General features: G+C 39.4%; 1 protein-coding gene across 1 annotated transcript in view; it reads right to left on the bottom strand.

Moving 5' to 3' along the window:
* EYS (eyes shut homolog) overlaps window positions 1-16,341 on the bottom strand; it is a 944,771-nt gene that overhangs the window by 511,033 nt on the left and 417,397 nt on the right. Inside the window, 2 exon segments of the mRNA XM_072855247.1 lie at window positions 5,310-5,388; window positions 5,914-6,085. Coding sequence (XP_072711348.1) covers window positions 5,310-5,388; window positions 5,914-6,085 — 251 coding nt within the window.

Here is a 16,341-nt window from a genome sequence, read left to right on the forward strand (position 1 = left end):
GTTTTTGACAATTTAGGAGCACAATATTAGAAGCCAGATAGCCCAAAGGGAGGCAGATCTCATGCCAGACCTTCTCATGAGACCAAATACGTTTAAAACGATCATATCCCAAGATGTGATTAAACTCTGTTTGGTACAAAGCCTGAAAAAGTCTAAACCAATTCAATACTTTCCCCAAAGTGTAGCCAGCATTGTTAAAGGCTGTTCATTGTTATGCCAGATGTAGTCAACTTCTACAAGTTGGTTTGCTGACCATGGGAACCTTCATGGCACAGACTCGCATATAAACATGCCTTGTTATATACAGCCATTCCCCATGATAACACAAAAATATTCTTGAACTTAAGAGGAGGAAGTGCGCAACGTATTTTGTATACCACAGTTTTATATCACAGAATTCTACAATTACCTGGATTTTGCAATTTTAAACATGAGTCATGCCTACTTTCACAGAATCACAGAATCGTATGGATTGGAAAACACCTTTAAGATCATTGAGTCCAACCGTAAACCTAACACTGCCAAGACCACCACTATACCAAGTCCATAAGCACCTCACCCAAATGTCTTTTAAATACTTCCAGGGATGGTGACTCAACCACTTCCCTGGGCAGCCTGTTCCAATGCTTGAGAACCCTTTCAGTGAAGTAACATTTCCTAAGATCCAGTCTAAACCTCCCCTGGCACAACTTGAGGCCATTTCCTCTCGTCCTATCACTCGTTGCCTGGGAGAAGAGACCAACCCCCACCTCTCTACAACCTCCTTTCAGGTACTTGTAGAGAGCAATAAGGTCTCCTCTCAGCCTCCTCTTCTCCAGGCTAAACAACCCCAGTTCCCTCAGCTGCTCCTCATAAGACTTATACTCTAGACCCTCCACCAGCTTCGCTGCCCTTCTCTGGACACACTCCAGCACCTCAATGTCTCTCCTGTAGTGAGGGGCCCAAAACTGAACACAGCATTCAAGGTGTGGCCTCACTAGTGCCGAGTACAGGGGCACGATCACTTCCCTAGTCCTGCTGGCCACCTTATTTTTGATACAAGCCAGGATGCTGTTGGCTTTCTTGGCCGCCTGGGCACACTGCTGGCTCACATTCAGGCAGCTGTCAACCAACACTCCCAGGTTCTTTTCTGCCTGGCAGCTTTCCAGCCACTCTTCCCCAAGCCTGTAGCATTGCATGGGGTTGTTGTGGCCCAAGTGCAGGACCTTGCACTTAGCCTTGTTGAACCTCATACAATTGACCTCAGCCCATTGATCCAGCCTGTCCAGGTCCCTCTGTAGAGCCTTCTTCCCCTCAAGCAGATCCAACACTCCCGCACAACTTGGTGTCATCTGCAAACTTACTGAGGGTGCACTCGATCCCTTCATCCAGATCATTGGTAAAAATATTAAACAGAACTGGCCCCAACACAGAGCCCTGGGGGACACCGCTTGTGACCGGCCACCAACTGGAGTAAACTCCATTCACCACCACTCTTTGGGCCTGGCCATCCAGCCAGTTCTTTACCCAGCGAAGAGCACACCCGTCCAAGCCATGAGCAGCCAGTTTCTCCAGGAAAATGCTGTGGGAAACAGTGTCAAAGGCTTTACTGAAGTCTAGATAGACAACATCCACAGCCTTTCCCTCATCCATTAGGCAGGTCGCCTTGTCATAGAAGGAGATCAGGTTGGTCAAGCAGGACCTGCCTTTCCTAAACCCATGCTGGCTGGGCTTGATCCCTTGGTTATCCTCTACATGCCGTGTGATGGCACTCAAGATGATCCGCTCCATCAGCTTCCCCGGTACCGAGGTCAGGCTGACAGGCCTGTAGTTCCCCGGGTCCTCCTTCCAGTCCTTCTTGTAGATGGCTGTCACATTTGCTAATCTCCAGTCAGCAGGGACCTCCCCAGTTAGCCACGACTGCTGGTAAATGATGGAAAGGGGCTTAGTGAGCACTTCTGCCAGTTCCTCAGCCTTTTCCTCATCCTCGGTCACTGTGTTTCCTCTCCCATCTACTAGAGGCTGGAGATTCTTCTTAGCTCTCCTGTTGCTGCTAATGTATTTGAAGAAGTATTTTTGGCTGTCTTTTATGGCAGTAGCCAGATTGAGCTCTAGCTCGGCTTTGGCCCTTCTAATTTTCTCCCTGCACAACCTCGCTACACCTTTGTAGTCCTCTTGACTTGTCTGCCCCTTCTTCCAGAGGTCCTAGACTCTCCTCTTTTTCCTGAATTCTAGCCAAAGCTCTCTAGTCAGACAGGCTGGTCGTCTTCCCCACCAGCTCGTCTTTCGGCACCTTGGGACAGCCTGCTCTTGTGCCTTTAGGACTTCCTCCTTGAAGAATGTCCAGCCTTCCTCGACTCCTTTGCCCTTTAGGGCTGCCTCCCGAGGGACTCTGTCGACCAGTCTCCTAAACAGGCCAAAGTCTGCCCTCCGGAAGTCTAAGGTGGCAGTTTTGCTGACCCCCCTCGCCACTTCTCCAAGTATCAAAAACTCTATCATTTCATGATCACTCTGCCCAAGATGGCCTCCAGCCATCACATGGCTCACAAGTCCTTCTCTGTTTGTGAACAAGAGGTCCAGCGGGGCATGTTCCCTAGTTGGCTCACTCACCAGCTGTGTCAGGAAGTTATCTGCCACACACTCCAGGAACCTCCTAGACTGTTCCCTCTCTGCTGTGCTGTATTTCCAGCAGACACCTGGTAAGTTGAAGTCCACCACAAGAACAAGGGCTAGCGATCGTGAGGCTTCTCCCAGCTGCTTATAGAATAGTTCATCTGCCTCATCATCCTGGTTGGGTGGTCTGTAACAGACTCCCACCACAATATCTGCCTTGTTGGCCTTCCCCCTGATTCTTACCCATAGACACTCAACCCTATCGCCACCATCATTAAGCTCTAAACTATCCAGACACTCCCTGATGTATAGGGCTACCCCACCACCTCTCCTGCCTTGCCTATCCCTCCTGAAGAGTTTATAGCCATCCATCGCTGCACTCCAGTTGTGAGTCATCCCACCATGTTTCCGTGATGGCAACCATATCATAGTTTTCCTGGTGTACAATGGCTTCCAACTCCTCTTGGTTTTTGCCCATGCTGCGTGCATTGGTGTAGAGGCACTTCAGCTGGGCTGTCGTCCGTGTCTTCCTTCATAGAAGAACACCCCTTGTGTGCAGGTGTTTCTCTGGCATTTCCCTCTTGGCTCCAATTGCCTCAGTATCCCCTAGCTCAACTCTGTTCAACTTCAGCTGTGCCCCAGTGTACCCCACACATCTCAGAGATGCAGGCTGAGTGCATCCTCACTAGCACCCACTCTTTCTAACTGTGGCATGTCGTCCCTCAGCTTCTCTGAGGCATGCCTGATATTACCCACCTCCTGCTCCGAGTCAAATTTAAAGCTCTGTCGATCGTTGCAAGCTCCTGAGCAACAATTCTCCTTCCCCTTTGACAAAGATGAATCCCATCAGACGCCAGCAAACCTGGTGCTGTGTAGGCCATCCCGTTATCAAAAAAACCAAAACCATGGCGATGACACCAGCCACGGAGCCATGAGTTGATAGATTGTGTGCCTCTGTTCCTTCTAGTGTCGCTGCCCGCAACTGGAAGGAGAGAGGAGAAAATAACCTGTGCTCCAGAGTCCCTTACTAGCCGTCCCAAGGCCCTGAAGTCTCTTTTGATTGCCCTAGGACTTCGTGTTGCAGCTTCATCGCCCCCCACATGGAAGAGCAGTGGAGGGTAATAGTCCAAGGGCTGTACCAGGCCAGGGAGTATCCTCGTGATATCCTTCACCCAGGCCCCAGGGAGGCAGCAGACTTCCCTAAGAGGAGGGTCCATCTGGCATATCGGACCCTCGGTTCCCCTCAGAAGGGAGTCACCCACAACTATAACCCGTCTTCTCTTCCTTGTGGAGGTGGTGGTAATATGAGCGGTATGTTCTTCTGACCTGGGTGCCACCTCTGGTGTAGATAGACTGTCATCCCCATCCTCCATTGACTGGCCTTCCACCTCCAGGCCCTCATACCTGTTGTACAGAGGCACCTGGGGAGGCGAGGTGGGCAGGGAGGGCCTTCGCCTGCCACCATGGGCATGGACTTGCCTCCATTCACTCTTTTCCTTTGAGCTGCTGCCTTGAGCCCGGTGAGGGGGGGGATACAGGATCCCCTTGATCGTGGGTTCTTACTGGTGGCTGCTGCTGCTCCTGTTCCTGTCTCAGGGAGGGCAGAGCATGGCACCACCAGTCTATCTCTTTCTCAACCTCCCTGATGCTCCTTAACCTTTCTACCTCCTCCCGTAGCTCTGCCACCATGCAGAGCAAATCATCCACCTGGTCACACCTCACACAGCTGTCCGCACGGCTGCCATGCGTGAACAGTGAGAGGCCCTGGCACTCCCTACAGCCTGAGACCTGGGTGGCTGCATGTTTTTGTGGGAGCTCCGTCTGGGTAGCCACATCCACTCTGGCAAGCACAGAGGGCATCGCTTTCTGACGAGTGAATACCATAGCTTAGTTTCTTCTGAAAGGATGAGGACTATCAAATGAACTTGCCTCTTGAGCTGGTAGGGTGACCTCGCCTTCCCTATACGCCCTGCCTGCGTGAACTGCAGTGCAAACTGCCACGCCACGCCCTTCCAACGCACCACACCCTGTTTGCCCGTACTGGTTGCCACGCACCCTGGGAGCTGCTCTTGTACAGGAGGGGAATTACCTCTGTCACTCTTGTCCCTGCCCACGCTGAGTCAGAGCCAGGCCCTTGTTAGGAGCTCCCTCCTTCCTGCTCAGGGGCCAGGGCTCGGCTGCAGTAACCCTCTCTCTCCATGCCCTTTTTTCTCCCTTCCCTGCGTGGTTTTGCTGCGGTTTAGCCGATTCAGCAACAGTCCCCCAACGCAGTCCTCTGTCTCAGAGCCCCTCGCCTCAGAGGCTTCGCTGAAAAACTACTTTCAGTGTAGAACACTGCATCTTGAGGTTTACTATTCAAATATACAGTTAAGCTACAGCAAATGGGGCTCGCAATGCAAATTAGGTAGTTATGTCATCCACGCTGAACTGAGGGATAAATGATTTTCAGGTAAAGTTGGCTTAGCTGTCTGCGGCTTTTCAGATTTATCATTCAAACTTCACCTTTAAAGTTCTTTAGACATTTTCTCAATGGTCTTTTTTAATGCAGTTTCATGCAAGTAACAAATAATGAGCTTTTCAGAATGGATTTGAAACAACTGAATTTCCATCATGCATTTTCAATAAACTGACCCATTCAGAAATCACTTAAATAAAAATGAGTTTCAAGCGGCATATTACCCTTTCCCCTATAATTAAAATAAAATTTGAAGACATACATTAATATTTATCTCACATCTTGAGCTGGTCCATCCTGATTCACAAGAGCATTGATATCCATCAATGAGATCTATACATCTGAAATAGAAAATAGTGTTATTCAGATGAAGCTATGTAATTGTAGATTCAGCACTAGTAGCATTGTTCCATACATTTCAAAATAGTGGTCTGATGTAACCTATTGAAATCCATGGCACTTTTAATTAGTTTTAATAATGGGTTTCAAATGTGTATATTATGGGTGCTGAGGGGTTTTATAAGGATACTGATTCTCATATTAAAAGACATCTTCCCATTTCAACCTGTTGGCATGTAACAGCTAAAGATTCACTTTTAATTATATTAAACTCTAATTAATCCACATGTACTGAATACTGGTTTATGCTAATGAACAAAAATGAAAGAGAAACTGAGATAATGTAACGGTATATTACATTAGCTTAAGCAGGCAACATCTGTCATCTTTAAGTGTGCTTGTACTCTTACTTTATGGAAGAACATAATTAAAAGTGTATTTATCAACCTCCCATATCATTAAATCTTAAATATTGCTAGTTACATACATTATCTTGAAGATAATAATAGTGAAATAAAAATAGCCACCTTCCATGAAGACAAGGATCTGGCAAGCATTCATTAACATTTATCTCACAGTTTGTTCCAATAAAACCTCTCCTACAGTGACACTTATAGGAACTGATGTCATCAATGCAACTTCCATTGTTGAGGCACGGAGCAGATGTACACTCATCTATGTTTACTTCACATCTATCACCTGTGTAAAAAACAGAAGATATAACTAAGTTTTAAATTCTAAACTCAAACCAATTAACAGTTTATCTATTCATGTTATAAATTCCAGATAAACTGGTTTTATTTACATACATTGTTTATATAGTTAATTATACTCATCAATACAGAGTATCCCGCTGGAATTACCTGTAGGTGCAAATGCTGAAAAGAATGGTTACATTGCAATATATTACAATGGTAACATCTGTAATTGTGGCAAGGCAGGAAGGCTTTGAGGATCAACTTGCAAGCAAAATAGTTAAATGGAGAAATAGGAATTTAAAGAGGAATTTTTTTACACAGTTATTAGAAAGATGAATAGCACAGGTTTCCTCTAAGAGGAATACAGAAGTAAAATGGTACATGTCTTGGTGGTGATCTAACTGTAATATTTATTTTCTCAAACTGAAATGAAAATGCAGGGGCTTTCGGTAAATGATGCAAGACATAAAACTCTTTGAAATCTTTTTGGAGACATTCATTATGAGAGATATGGTGATGCACTCTTCTGCTTGCAATTTTCCTGCAAATTAGTGCGACACATCTTCCATCTGAACATCTCAGAGTACTTTACGAAATACTAATTGACAACAACACATACCTAGGTCTCTTTGTAGGCAGCTACTGCCCACTGCCTGGTAAGCAACTAAGCCCCACACAGCCACTCGCTCACTCCCCCCCAGTGAGATGGGGGAGAGAATCAGAAGAGTAAAAGTGAGAAAACTCATGGGTTGAGATAAAGACAGTTTAATAGGGAAAGCAAAAGCTGTGCACGCAAGCAAATCAAAACAAGGAATTCATTCACTACTTCCCATCCACAGGCAGGTGTTCCTCCATCTCCAGGAAAGCAGGGCTCCCTCATGCATAACAGTTACTTGGGAAGATAAATGCCATCACTCCGAACATCCCCCCCTTCCTTCTTCCCCCAGCTTTATATGTTGAGCATGACACCATATGGTATGGAACAGCCCTTTGGTCAGTTGGGGTCAGCTGTCCCAGCTGTGTCCCCTCCTAACTTCTTGTGCACCCCCAGCCTACTAGCTAGTGGGGGCTGTGTGAGAAGCAGAAAAGGCCTTGGTGCTGTGCAAGCACTGCTCAGCAGTAACTAAACCACTGATGTGTTATCAACACCATTTTCAGCACAAATCCAAAACATAGCCCCATAGTAGGTACTGTGAAGAAATTTAGCTCTATCCCAGCCAAAACCAGTACATTAGGGATAATGGAAGAACACTCCCAATTTTTCAGGTGTGTGAGCCAGGGGAGGTGTGGAGGACAGAAAAAGAATGCTTAAGACAAAGGTCCTCCTCTGGAGCAGAGAAAGTGTCCAGAAGCCAGAAGTTACACCAGTTCCTCTGGCTCTCCATTTCACAACAAAAATGAAATGCATCTCTTGCCTTTCAGTAATGAGGTATTTCCTTAAGTATCTAAGTCTCAACTCAAACCCAGCTATTTATTACAAATGTGAAGAGTAAATGAAAAGTACCTATAGCCTTTTATCATCGCTATGCACCCAACTACTGGCAGCTTTTTAAAGGAAGGAATTCATAACAAGAAAGAAGCACAGAGATACCCTAACCTTTGTCTAGTCCATGTGTGAATATACAGCCAAAGATCAAAATCAGGCATTTGCCATAAACCTATTAACATGCTACAGAGTTACTTTAAGATCATGGGGAGTGTTTTTACTTAGTGAAGATCAATAGTGTAATATTCACATTAATATGAATGTTAGGTATGTAAACATGTTGTACACATTTGAGGAAACTGCTTTTTTCACAATACACCCTCAGCCTCCTAACTGAGTCAAAGAGAATAAAACAACATCCCAGTTTCTATTTTGAAGTCTGTGGCCTCAGCCCCAGCAGCCCTAGAGCACTGGTGCCACACTCTAGTGGGAAGTGCATGACAGGAGATTGGACTTGGCAGGTATCCCCAGGAAAATGAGCTGAGAGGGGCTGCTGTGCAATTCTGTATTTGATCAGATCTTGGCACAATGTTACTTGCACTATGCTAAGCTATATATTGGTACAAATTAGAAGGCAGTTCTGAAATCTCTTTATCCCCCATCTCATGCAAGCATTCAGCAAACAGCTCTGATCATTCATGCTCCTTGGATACTCTTGCTCGTTTAGTGTCAGGCTCTCCGGATCACTGGTGTCTTATTTGATATCACCGCATGTAAGAACTTAAAACTTTCAGAAATAGATATTTTGTGAACGTATTGCCAAAATCTAAATTCAGGAACAGAGAAACCAAGTTCATCTGTTCTGTTATAGAAGATCTAATTACCAAAAAGGCAATTTTCCTTGTAAGTCAGCATGAGGAAAGAAAATTCTTGATCTGCACTTACCAAGAAATACTTCAAAAGCATTGGCAGGACGGTAGTACTACACAATAACATACTTGGAGTTCACTTTACTTGCAACTCTGAAGTGATTATTTTTCTTGTATCTGAATGGTGAGAGCATCTCTATAACATCGTATTTCTATTCTACACCATTACAAAAAAAAGGTCCTTTCATGACTGTAGATCTTTTGATTTTGCTGGTCCATTTAGCAAAGACTGTGAGTTTTAAAATATGATAGTCCCAAGCTTATGGGGTTTTTTGATAAACTAATAATTCTAATCTTTGCTCTCATAACCAGCTGTATTTTCACTCAATCATGCTTTCATTCCTATCTTTCCAACACTGCTAATCAGAAATGGTATTAGCTTCCCATACAAACAAAAAAGTCTGTTCTCCTAAGAAGTCTTACTAATTTAAACTTACCTAATTAGTGAGAGGACATATTAATGAAGTGGGTAGTATTAATGTACACAGACCGCTGCTGGTTTTTGTACTATGTACTCTTACTAAAACAATACAACTTACTTCTAAAAACTCACTTTCCTAGTTAATCACACATTACTCAGGAGGTACAAATCTGTATTTTAAGAATTAAAGGTTCTCAGTTTGAATTCAGTAATTTGCTTTTGATAGAGGTATGTGTGAAGGCAGTAATAATTAAAAAATAGTTTTAGTGTTTTATGAATTTTTAAGGTAGATATTTCTGATCTTGAAGAAAGTAAACACTAGAATAGCTCTGTTATTTTTTTTTAAATTATTTTAAATAGTTTGCTTTTTAAATAATCCAATGCCATTCATTCCTACTGCTGCCTTTCATTGCTGCTGTTTTCCATCCTCTGCATAGGTGTAATACATCCACTAAAGGAAAAAAACCTGAAATCAAATTACCTTATATTTTAAGAAATAGTATATTGCTAGTAAGATATTTAAATATTAGTTTAGCAATATACCAGTAGCAGATTCCAAAATCACCTAATGAAATCTGATTTAACTATAATTAACCCATTAGAAGCTTGGCTGAGATATCTCAATGGCTGCAGCCTTTCATTTGAAGAGGGTGACACATATTGATACATTGATTCTGAAAGACAGATTAAGGCTTAAAGTAGTCATTGATAATTATTCCATATTCACATGTGCTTCCATTACTGCATAATCTATTGAGAAAGGAAAAATTATAGTTCCTTTAGATGATTAACATCTTGTAATTAAATAGGTTCTGTTTTACATTCCTGACCGACTCTTATTTATGCTACATTGATCTACTACCTCAATGCCATTGAATAAATTTTTGCCTGAACAGCTCAATGAATGCAATGGCAATGCAGTGCAAATCCATTATCTGATTGTGGGAAAAGAAGACTCAGTGTGTAATTTTAATGTGTCAATAAATGATTACAAAAATTATGTTTCAAAAGACAAGACGTATTGGGAAAAACATATTTTATGTTTTCCTTTCATTCCTAGACAAAACATTACAATTATAAACTTGGAGAGTTTTAAAACAGGAATCGTTGCAGTATTTAAAAAAAAAAAAAAAAAAAGTATTCAGAATTAGGTACTCAGAATTACCAAATTGTGGATAAATATTCAACATGTATATCATATAAACAGATTTTCCTTTTCTGTAACTTGAAAACTTAAACTAGATATGACTTAATATATTTAATAGTCACAATAAAAGATAATGTATCACTAAAATACCGTAGAATTGCAATCAAATCTTCAACAGCTCTTAAAAGAAAACAAAATTTATAGGTTACTTCCACTGAAGTGCCCCAACACTTGTTGGTTGATTTGGAAAAAAAAAAAAGAGTAATGAATTTAGTGAAATTCTGATCAAAGGGCCAAATTAGAACTAGTTATACAATATTGTTAATGCAAAGAAATGGTTCTTTCTTGTATGGTCTCATGTCTTTTCTAAAGGCTTGCATACCTCCTCTTGGACAATCCAGTAGAATATTCATAATGAATTAATGGAAAAATAAGCCCTCAAAATAACTACATAAACTGAAGAAAGTAACTATTTTTAGTATTCTAGACAGGGTATGCTTATGCAAGATTAAAAACTTGTAAAATTATTTTTCTACAAATATGTAATTTTGTGGAAATGACAGTGGGCAGAATGTATTCGCCCATTTCCCAGCTTCTATGTGGCAGTGGAAAGACCAGAATTCAGATAATACTGCGTTAGGGAAGTCAGAGTATAATACATTCCACATAATTTTAACTACTGTAAAATTAAGCAGCTACTTTAAGATAGGTGTCTAAACTCGCTTTAAAATGGCTAAAGAGAGAAGCAGCTTCAAAGGGTGACCTGTATCATGTCTTAGACACCACCTACCTTGAATGTCCTAGTGGTGTCAATGACTGCAGATAGAAATTAAATGAGTAATCTGGACTAACTGCCTAGTTTTTAGAGGACTAAAAGGAAGGGAAATTAAGCCTATTCCTAATATCAGCTGTAAACATCATTACCCACCTAATGCAGCTTGCTGTGTATTTTTTAAATCTACAATTTCTTTTTTCTGTTGTGTATAGGAGTTTTTGGAATACCAGCACAAGTCCTGAAATTATGTTTACTTAAATAAAGTTTTTCTTCTCAGCCTCAGTTCAACAAGAACATATCACAGTAGTCTTCCTTTATTTCTGTCCAAATACTGTGAAATACTGTACATCGATTTTCAAGGCTATCTTTGCTTAAGAGAATGCTTAATGTCACAAAGTGTCTTTAATCTCCAGGTGTACCTCAAATATAGAACCAAAATTCACGAAGTAGTGTTCAGACAGCAAATAACACGGAAAGCTAGAGAAATGCAACTTTGTGCTTAGTTTCTTTAAAAAATAGGTATCATGAGAGGTAATTAAGATTAGATACTGTCAAGACAGACTGAATCTGATGGAAAGAACAGAAACACCTTGTAGTGATATCTCCATATTCTGCCCTTACTAGGAAAGCTTTAGCAATATTAATAGGCAAAATGGACTTTTAGTCCTGCCAGTGTTAAAGCTTCAGACATATGTAGAGAGTAAAAGTCCATTTGGTCATTCGCACCCTAAAAGGGATTTGCGAGATTTGCTGTGAATACAGACCATAATCATTACAGCAATTACTGGTACAACAGGCTTAAAGATGAAAATGAATACATGTAACACAGGAAAAAAAAATAAATAAAAAGAACTAAATAAAAATAACGTAATTTTGAAGTATTAGGTCTAACAAAGAAAATAACTTGCTCAATATTAGAAGCTAGTTCAAAAGTTCTTGCCAAAATGCACTAACTCAAAATATTTTTGATAGCTTTTATAAAAAATAATTTACATTCAGATGCTAAAATTTCTTCTTTAAATTCAACACCCATATTCTAATACTCTCTGAACAAATCAGGCCAAATATGTCCCTAGTATTAATCCCTTAGCATCACTGGATTAATCTATTCCGTTATGAATAAACATTTTCATTTAAATTATTTCCAAGAACAAAATGTACTAAATTTGTAATTTGTCACATTGTAGACACAAAAAGGCTGGCAATCGTTCATGACTGTAACCTAGACAGTTTGTCATTCTCTTCCAATGTGACTGTCATTTAATTTGAAACTTGCCTTCTTTTTCAATCGTTGTTCAAAGTATGAAAACTTTTAATAAAACTAATCTTGCTGTATTATAAACATTGCAATACAACCAAACGTTCTGCAAAGTTGGTGTGAGAAACAGGCTATAATACCACAGAACTAGCACTTGAAACATCGCCTGTAAATTGCTTCATAGCTCTGACTGTGCCAGATGTGTTACTGGGCTGAAGACACCTCTTGGCGCTCTGCTTTACAGATGGTACTTATCATGCTAGAAATAATGCCTCCACGCATCAAAGGAAAGGGAAAAGTACCTCACACATACCATGTTTGGGGGATTATTGATATTGATGGTAACCTGGGGGCTCCCCTGTGTGTCAGAGTGCTGCAGAAGGCAAGGATGTGATGCCATAGATGTGAGAAGACAAGAGTATGGAGTAAGAACAGTAACACTGAGATGAAAAGGAGAGTGCTATTCTACTACTCCTTCAAATCATCCATTCATGGGAAGGATCAGTCTCTCTTGTACCTTAATAAAGAAAACTCAGCAGACTTTTCCAGTGCCCTTTTTATGTTAAACCCACTTCATTAATTGGGGATGCCTCAACCTTTCCGGGAGCTCATCTGCACAATTCCACACCTACATCTGCATCTAGAGACTGTCACATCTTCCATCAAGACTTTCATCTTTTCAACTGTAAACCCAAATAAGCAATTACCCTTCTCTGCCTTCAAGGATTTTTCTCACCAACTTCAGATCCAACCTAGAATCTCTCCCTCTTCCGATCACTAGGCATTTATTCTGTTAAATGTTTTTGCATTTCTTCCCTCAGGAACACATCCCCCCCAACATCCAACTGCATTTTTATAAGCTGTAGTGCACCTAACAAACTAAAAAATCACACACTAGACTTGATCCTGTAAGCATTTTGGCACAGGAAAGGAGGAAGTTTGAAATGGCAGTGGGTCCTAGAAATATTTTTTTTTTTTTTGCAAACTCTCCTAATCGCAAAACTTGAGCTCCTCAGGAGCTTTTTCCTTTCAACAGAATAGGGCTGGAAGCAGACACTGTGAACATAAGAACGGACCATACAACAAACACCTCTGACTTGTGTGAGATCTCTGAGATGCACAAGCATTTTTAGCTATGAGCTCTCTTTAAGTTTTCATCCTACTACTAACAAGAAAACCTCTTAAGTTTTTCTACATATTTTTGCATTTTGCCTATGACTGATGCACTCATGCCAAGTTTTGTAGACTATGCAATGTACATATTGATTTATGTATCCTAAAATCATTCAGCTATTCAGCTTCATTACTTTAAGACACTGTTTTGGTTGGTTTCTTTATACTGCATGCACATAACTGCAAAATTTTCATTTTTTAGAAAGCAAAAATCATGATTTTTTTTTTAACAATAAATTTCTGTGGTAATCTCTAGATCCTCCTCTCTTGATAAGTAAGCTTGACATTTTCATGACATTTTGTATTTGGATCTTTTTGTCATTGTGTTACATTTCTGAGAGTAAAAATACTTCGATTTTTGAAAATATAGTACATATTCTGGTTGGTTTACTTCTTATTAGACTTTTAAGAAGACATATCAGAACTTATACATACGTATTTTAAAAATATGTAAAATCTCTATATACGAAATATAAAATTATTTTATTGTTAGGGCTAAAGACTGAGGAAGATGATCATTTATAGACCTCTTCAGTTCTTTCTTTTCTAGGAGATGATAAAGAGATTTGAGTGCTGTTTCAGGAGATTAAAAATTCAGGATATTAATTGATGATAATGGCTAGTATGAAAAGAGAGGAAAAGGAAGAAACACAGATTTTGTGTAAGAATAAAGTCAAAGATGTACTACCCAGAAAAGAAAAACAAATGCATGATAAAAAACAATTGGTTGCTGAGGGTATACCTGAAAATGGAAAGGAATAGTAAATTAGCATGATATACTAATTTATACATGATATAGAAAAACAAATATAGGTCTTTCTATGGTAACTGAAAATTTTATATCCAATTGAAAAGAGCCAGAACTGAGAGAAAAGGAGAAATGTCCTTTCAGAATCGCTCAGCAACACCCAGGTCTTCTCCTGTTGAAGTCCATTTCAGTATCAACTATTATGATAAGACTATTGACAACTACTTGTGACCATTCCACGAGATGTCTAATAGATAAGATATTAATCAAAAGATCAATTAATAGATTTATCATATGGATATTAATATATAACCAATAGTGAAGCCAATTTTATATATATATATATATATATATATATATATATATATATATATATATATATATAAAGATTGTATAGCATAAGTCTGAGGAATAAAAATATTGCTCAACTTAAACATGAGCAGAAATACTACAAACCATACTGCGGAGCACATTCAAGTTACAGAAAAAAATTAACTCCTTTGTTAAATAATTTCAGCATGAGAGTGTTAAACCCCAAAAGAAGTAGAAAATGAGAAGCAACAATACTTTCTAACATGCCTATGTGTCACAGAAATGGTGAATAATAACGGTAATGCTTGTGAAAAATCTCTACATTTGTAGATGAATTTCAGGTTCTAGTACCATACTTATGTGAGCTTACCGGGGTTTAATTAGTGTGTGGGGAGGGTTAACTCAGAAGTTTTTTTAAATCACCATTCATCTAATAGTTGTCCTCATTACTGATGTAACTCCAAGAATTATATAACTGTAAAAAATTATAAATCATCAACAGAAGTTGTGGAAGAACACTAGAATATGATACTTAACACTGGCAGATATTCATAGCTTCAAAATCTTAATTTGGACAGATAGAAAAAATGTATTCAAACATGTTCCATCTTGGCCATGATCAAGAACGGTAACTCATCACTCCTAGCTGACTTTTTGCACAAGAGAAAAAACCAAGAAAATAATACAGAGCAAAAAATGTATCACCTGAGCTATCTGGGATCAAAAGCAATGTAAAGATAAACTGGTATATGGAAAAATCATGTAATAGTATCTCATAATTAAAGCAAAAACAAGCTGGGATGAGTACTAGGTGAAAAATTCAGGTATTTTACCTAATACAGGAAGATGCAGAAGATACATCTTGAAAAAATACGGTTAATTTCTGCCAGCTATAAATTTATTTCCACAGCTTTTGAAATACTTTCTATAATAAATATATTTTCTGAAAACACATATGTACAAAACTACATTGTAAATAAATGCTTTAGTCTCCTTAGAAGACATTTTTCATCAGAATTTGTCTTTCACCTCTGATAAATTAACTGTGATACAATATGCCCCAATCATCATATTCTAAAACAACAATCTTACAAATCTAGAAATATGTTGCCTCTTAAAATTAGTCACTGACTACAAAAAACTCGTTTTGTCACACGTACTCATTTTGTCACATTAATCTTGTGAACAGCATAATGTCCTTTTAGCATCATTTTAGTATTGCCTCATTCAGCCTGTTATGAGTAAATAAGCTGTAACAAAAGTTTTCCAAGTATGCTGCATGAAAAACTAGGGATGATAAGGTTGCTGAGCTTGTTTTTGTTCATTTAATCTTATAGAAAGATTTGTTATAGCATAGTGACTAATACCAGAGATTGATATTTTCTATTTCTATTGTATTTTGTGTCAGTAATAGATTTATTTCAGGCAATTATTTCACTTTCCTTATATGAAGTCAAGTTAAATTGGTGCTGATCAGACTGCAGAAAATTTGAGTGGTTGCAAACTATTTTGAAGTAGTGTATTTTTTTCTTTCTTTAGACAAGGTTTGATTTCCACTCTGGATTCAAAAGTGAACTTGTAAAGTTCACTTGTAAAGTGAACTTTACAAGGTAAGATTAGACCACAAAAAACAAAGTAATTAAGACAAATACAGATTAATTTCCTTGGTCTAAAACTTTTAAGATATTTGTTTTCATTAAATATCAATTTTGGATCTTAGATATGCATGCATGGTTTCTGAGAACCGTATCTGCCCATTTAATTTAAAAGTGAATGCAAGAACCAGAGAGATTAAATACAAAAACATCACCTGTAGCTTGCACTGTGTGGTATTTAGATATTTGACTGGAGCATGATGAGACCATCAGAAGCTGCAATCTACCTAGGCAAATTAATTCTTGGCTTACTGCAGTGCCTAGTCATAGCATCAGATCAAGCACTAGATCTTAGAGAATTGAACACTTTCTACTACAAATAACAGAAATTCAAAAATTCATAATCTTGTGACAGGTGAAAGGGAACACACCGTATAGAAAGTCTAGAATTTAATGACAGTCCTATTAATGTT

This window comes from Ciconia boyciana, chromosome 3 (assembly GCF_034638445.1).
Source record: "Ciconia boyciana chromosome 3, ASM3463844v1, whole genome shotgun sequence".
Lineage (NCBI taxonomy): Eukaryota > Metazoa > Chordata > Aves > Ciconiiformes > Ciconiidae > Ciconia > Ciconia boyciana.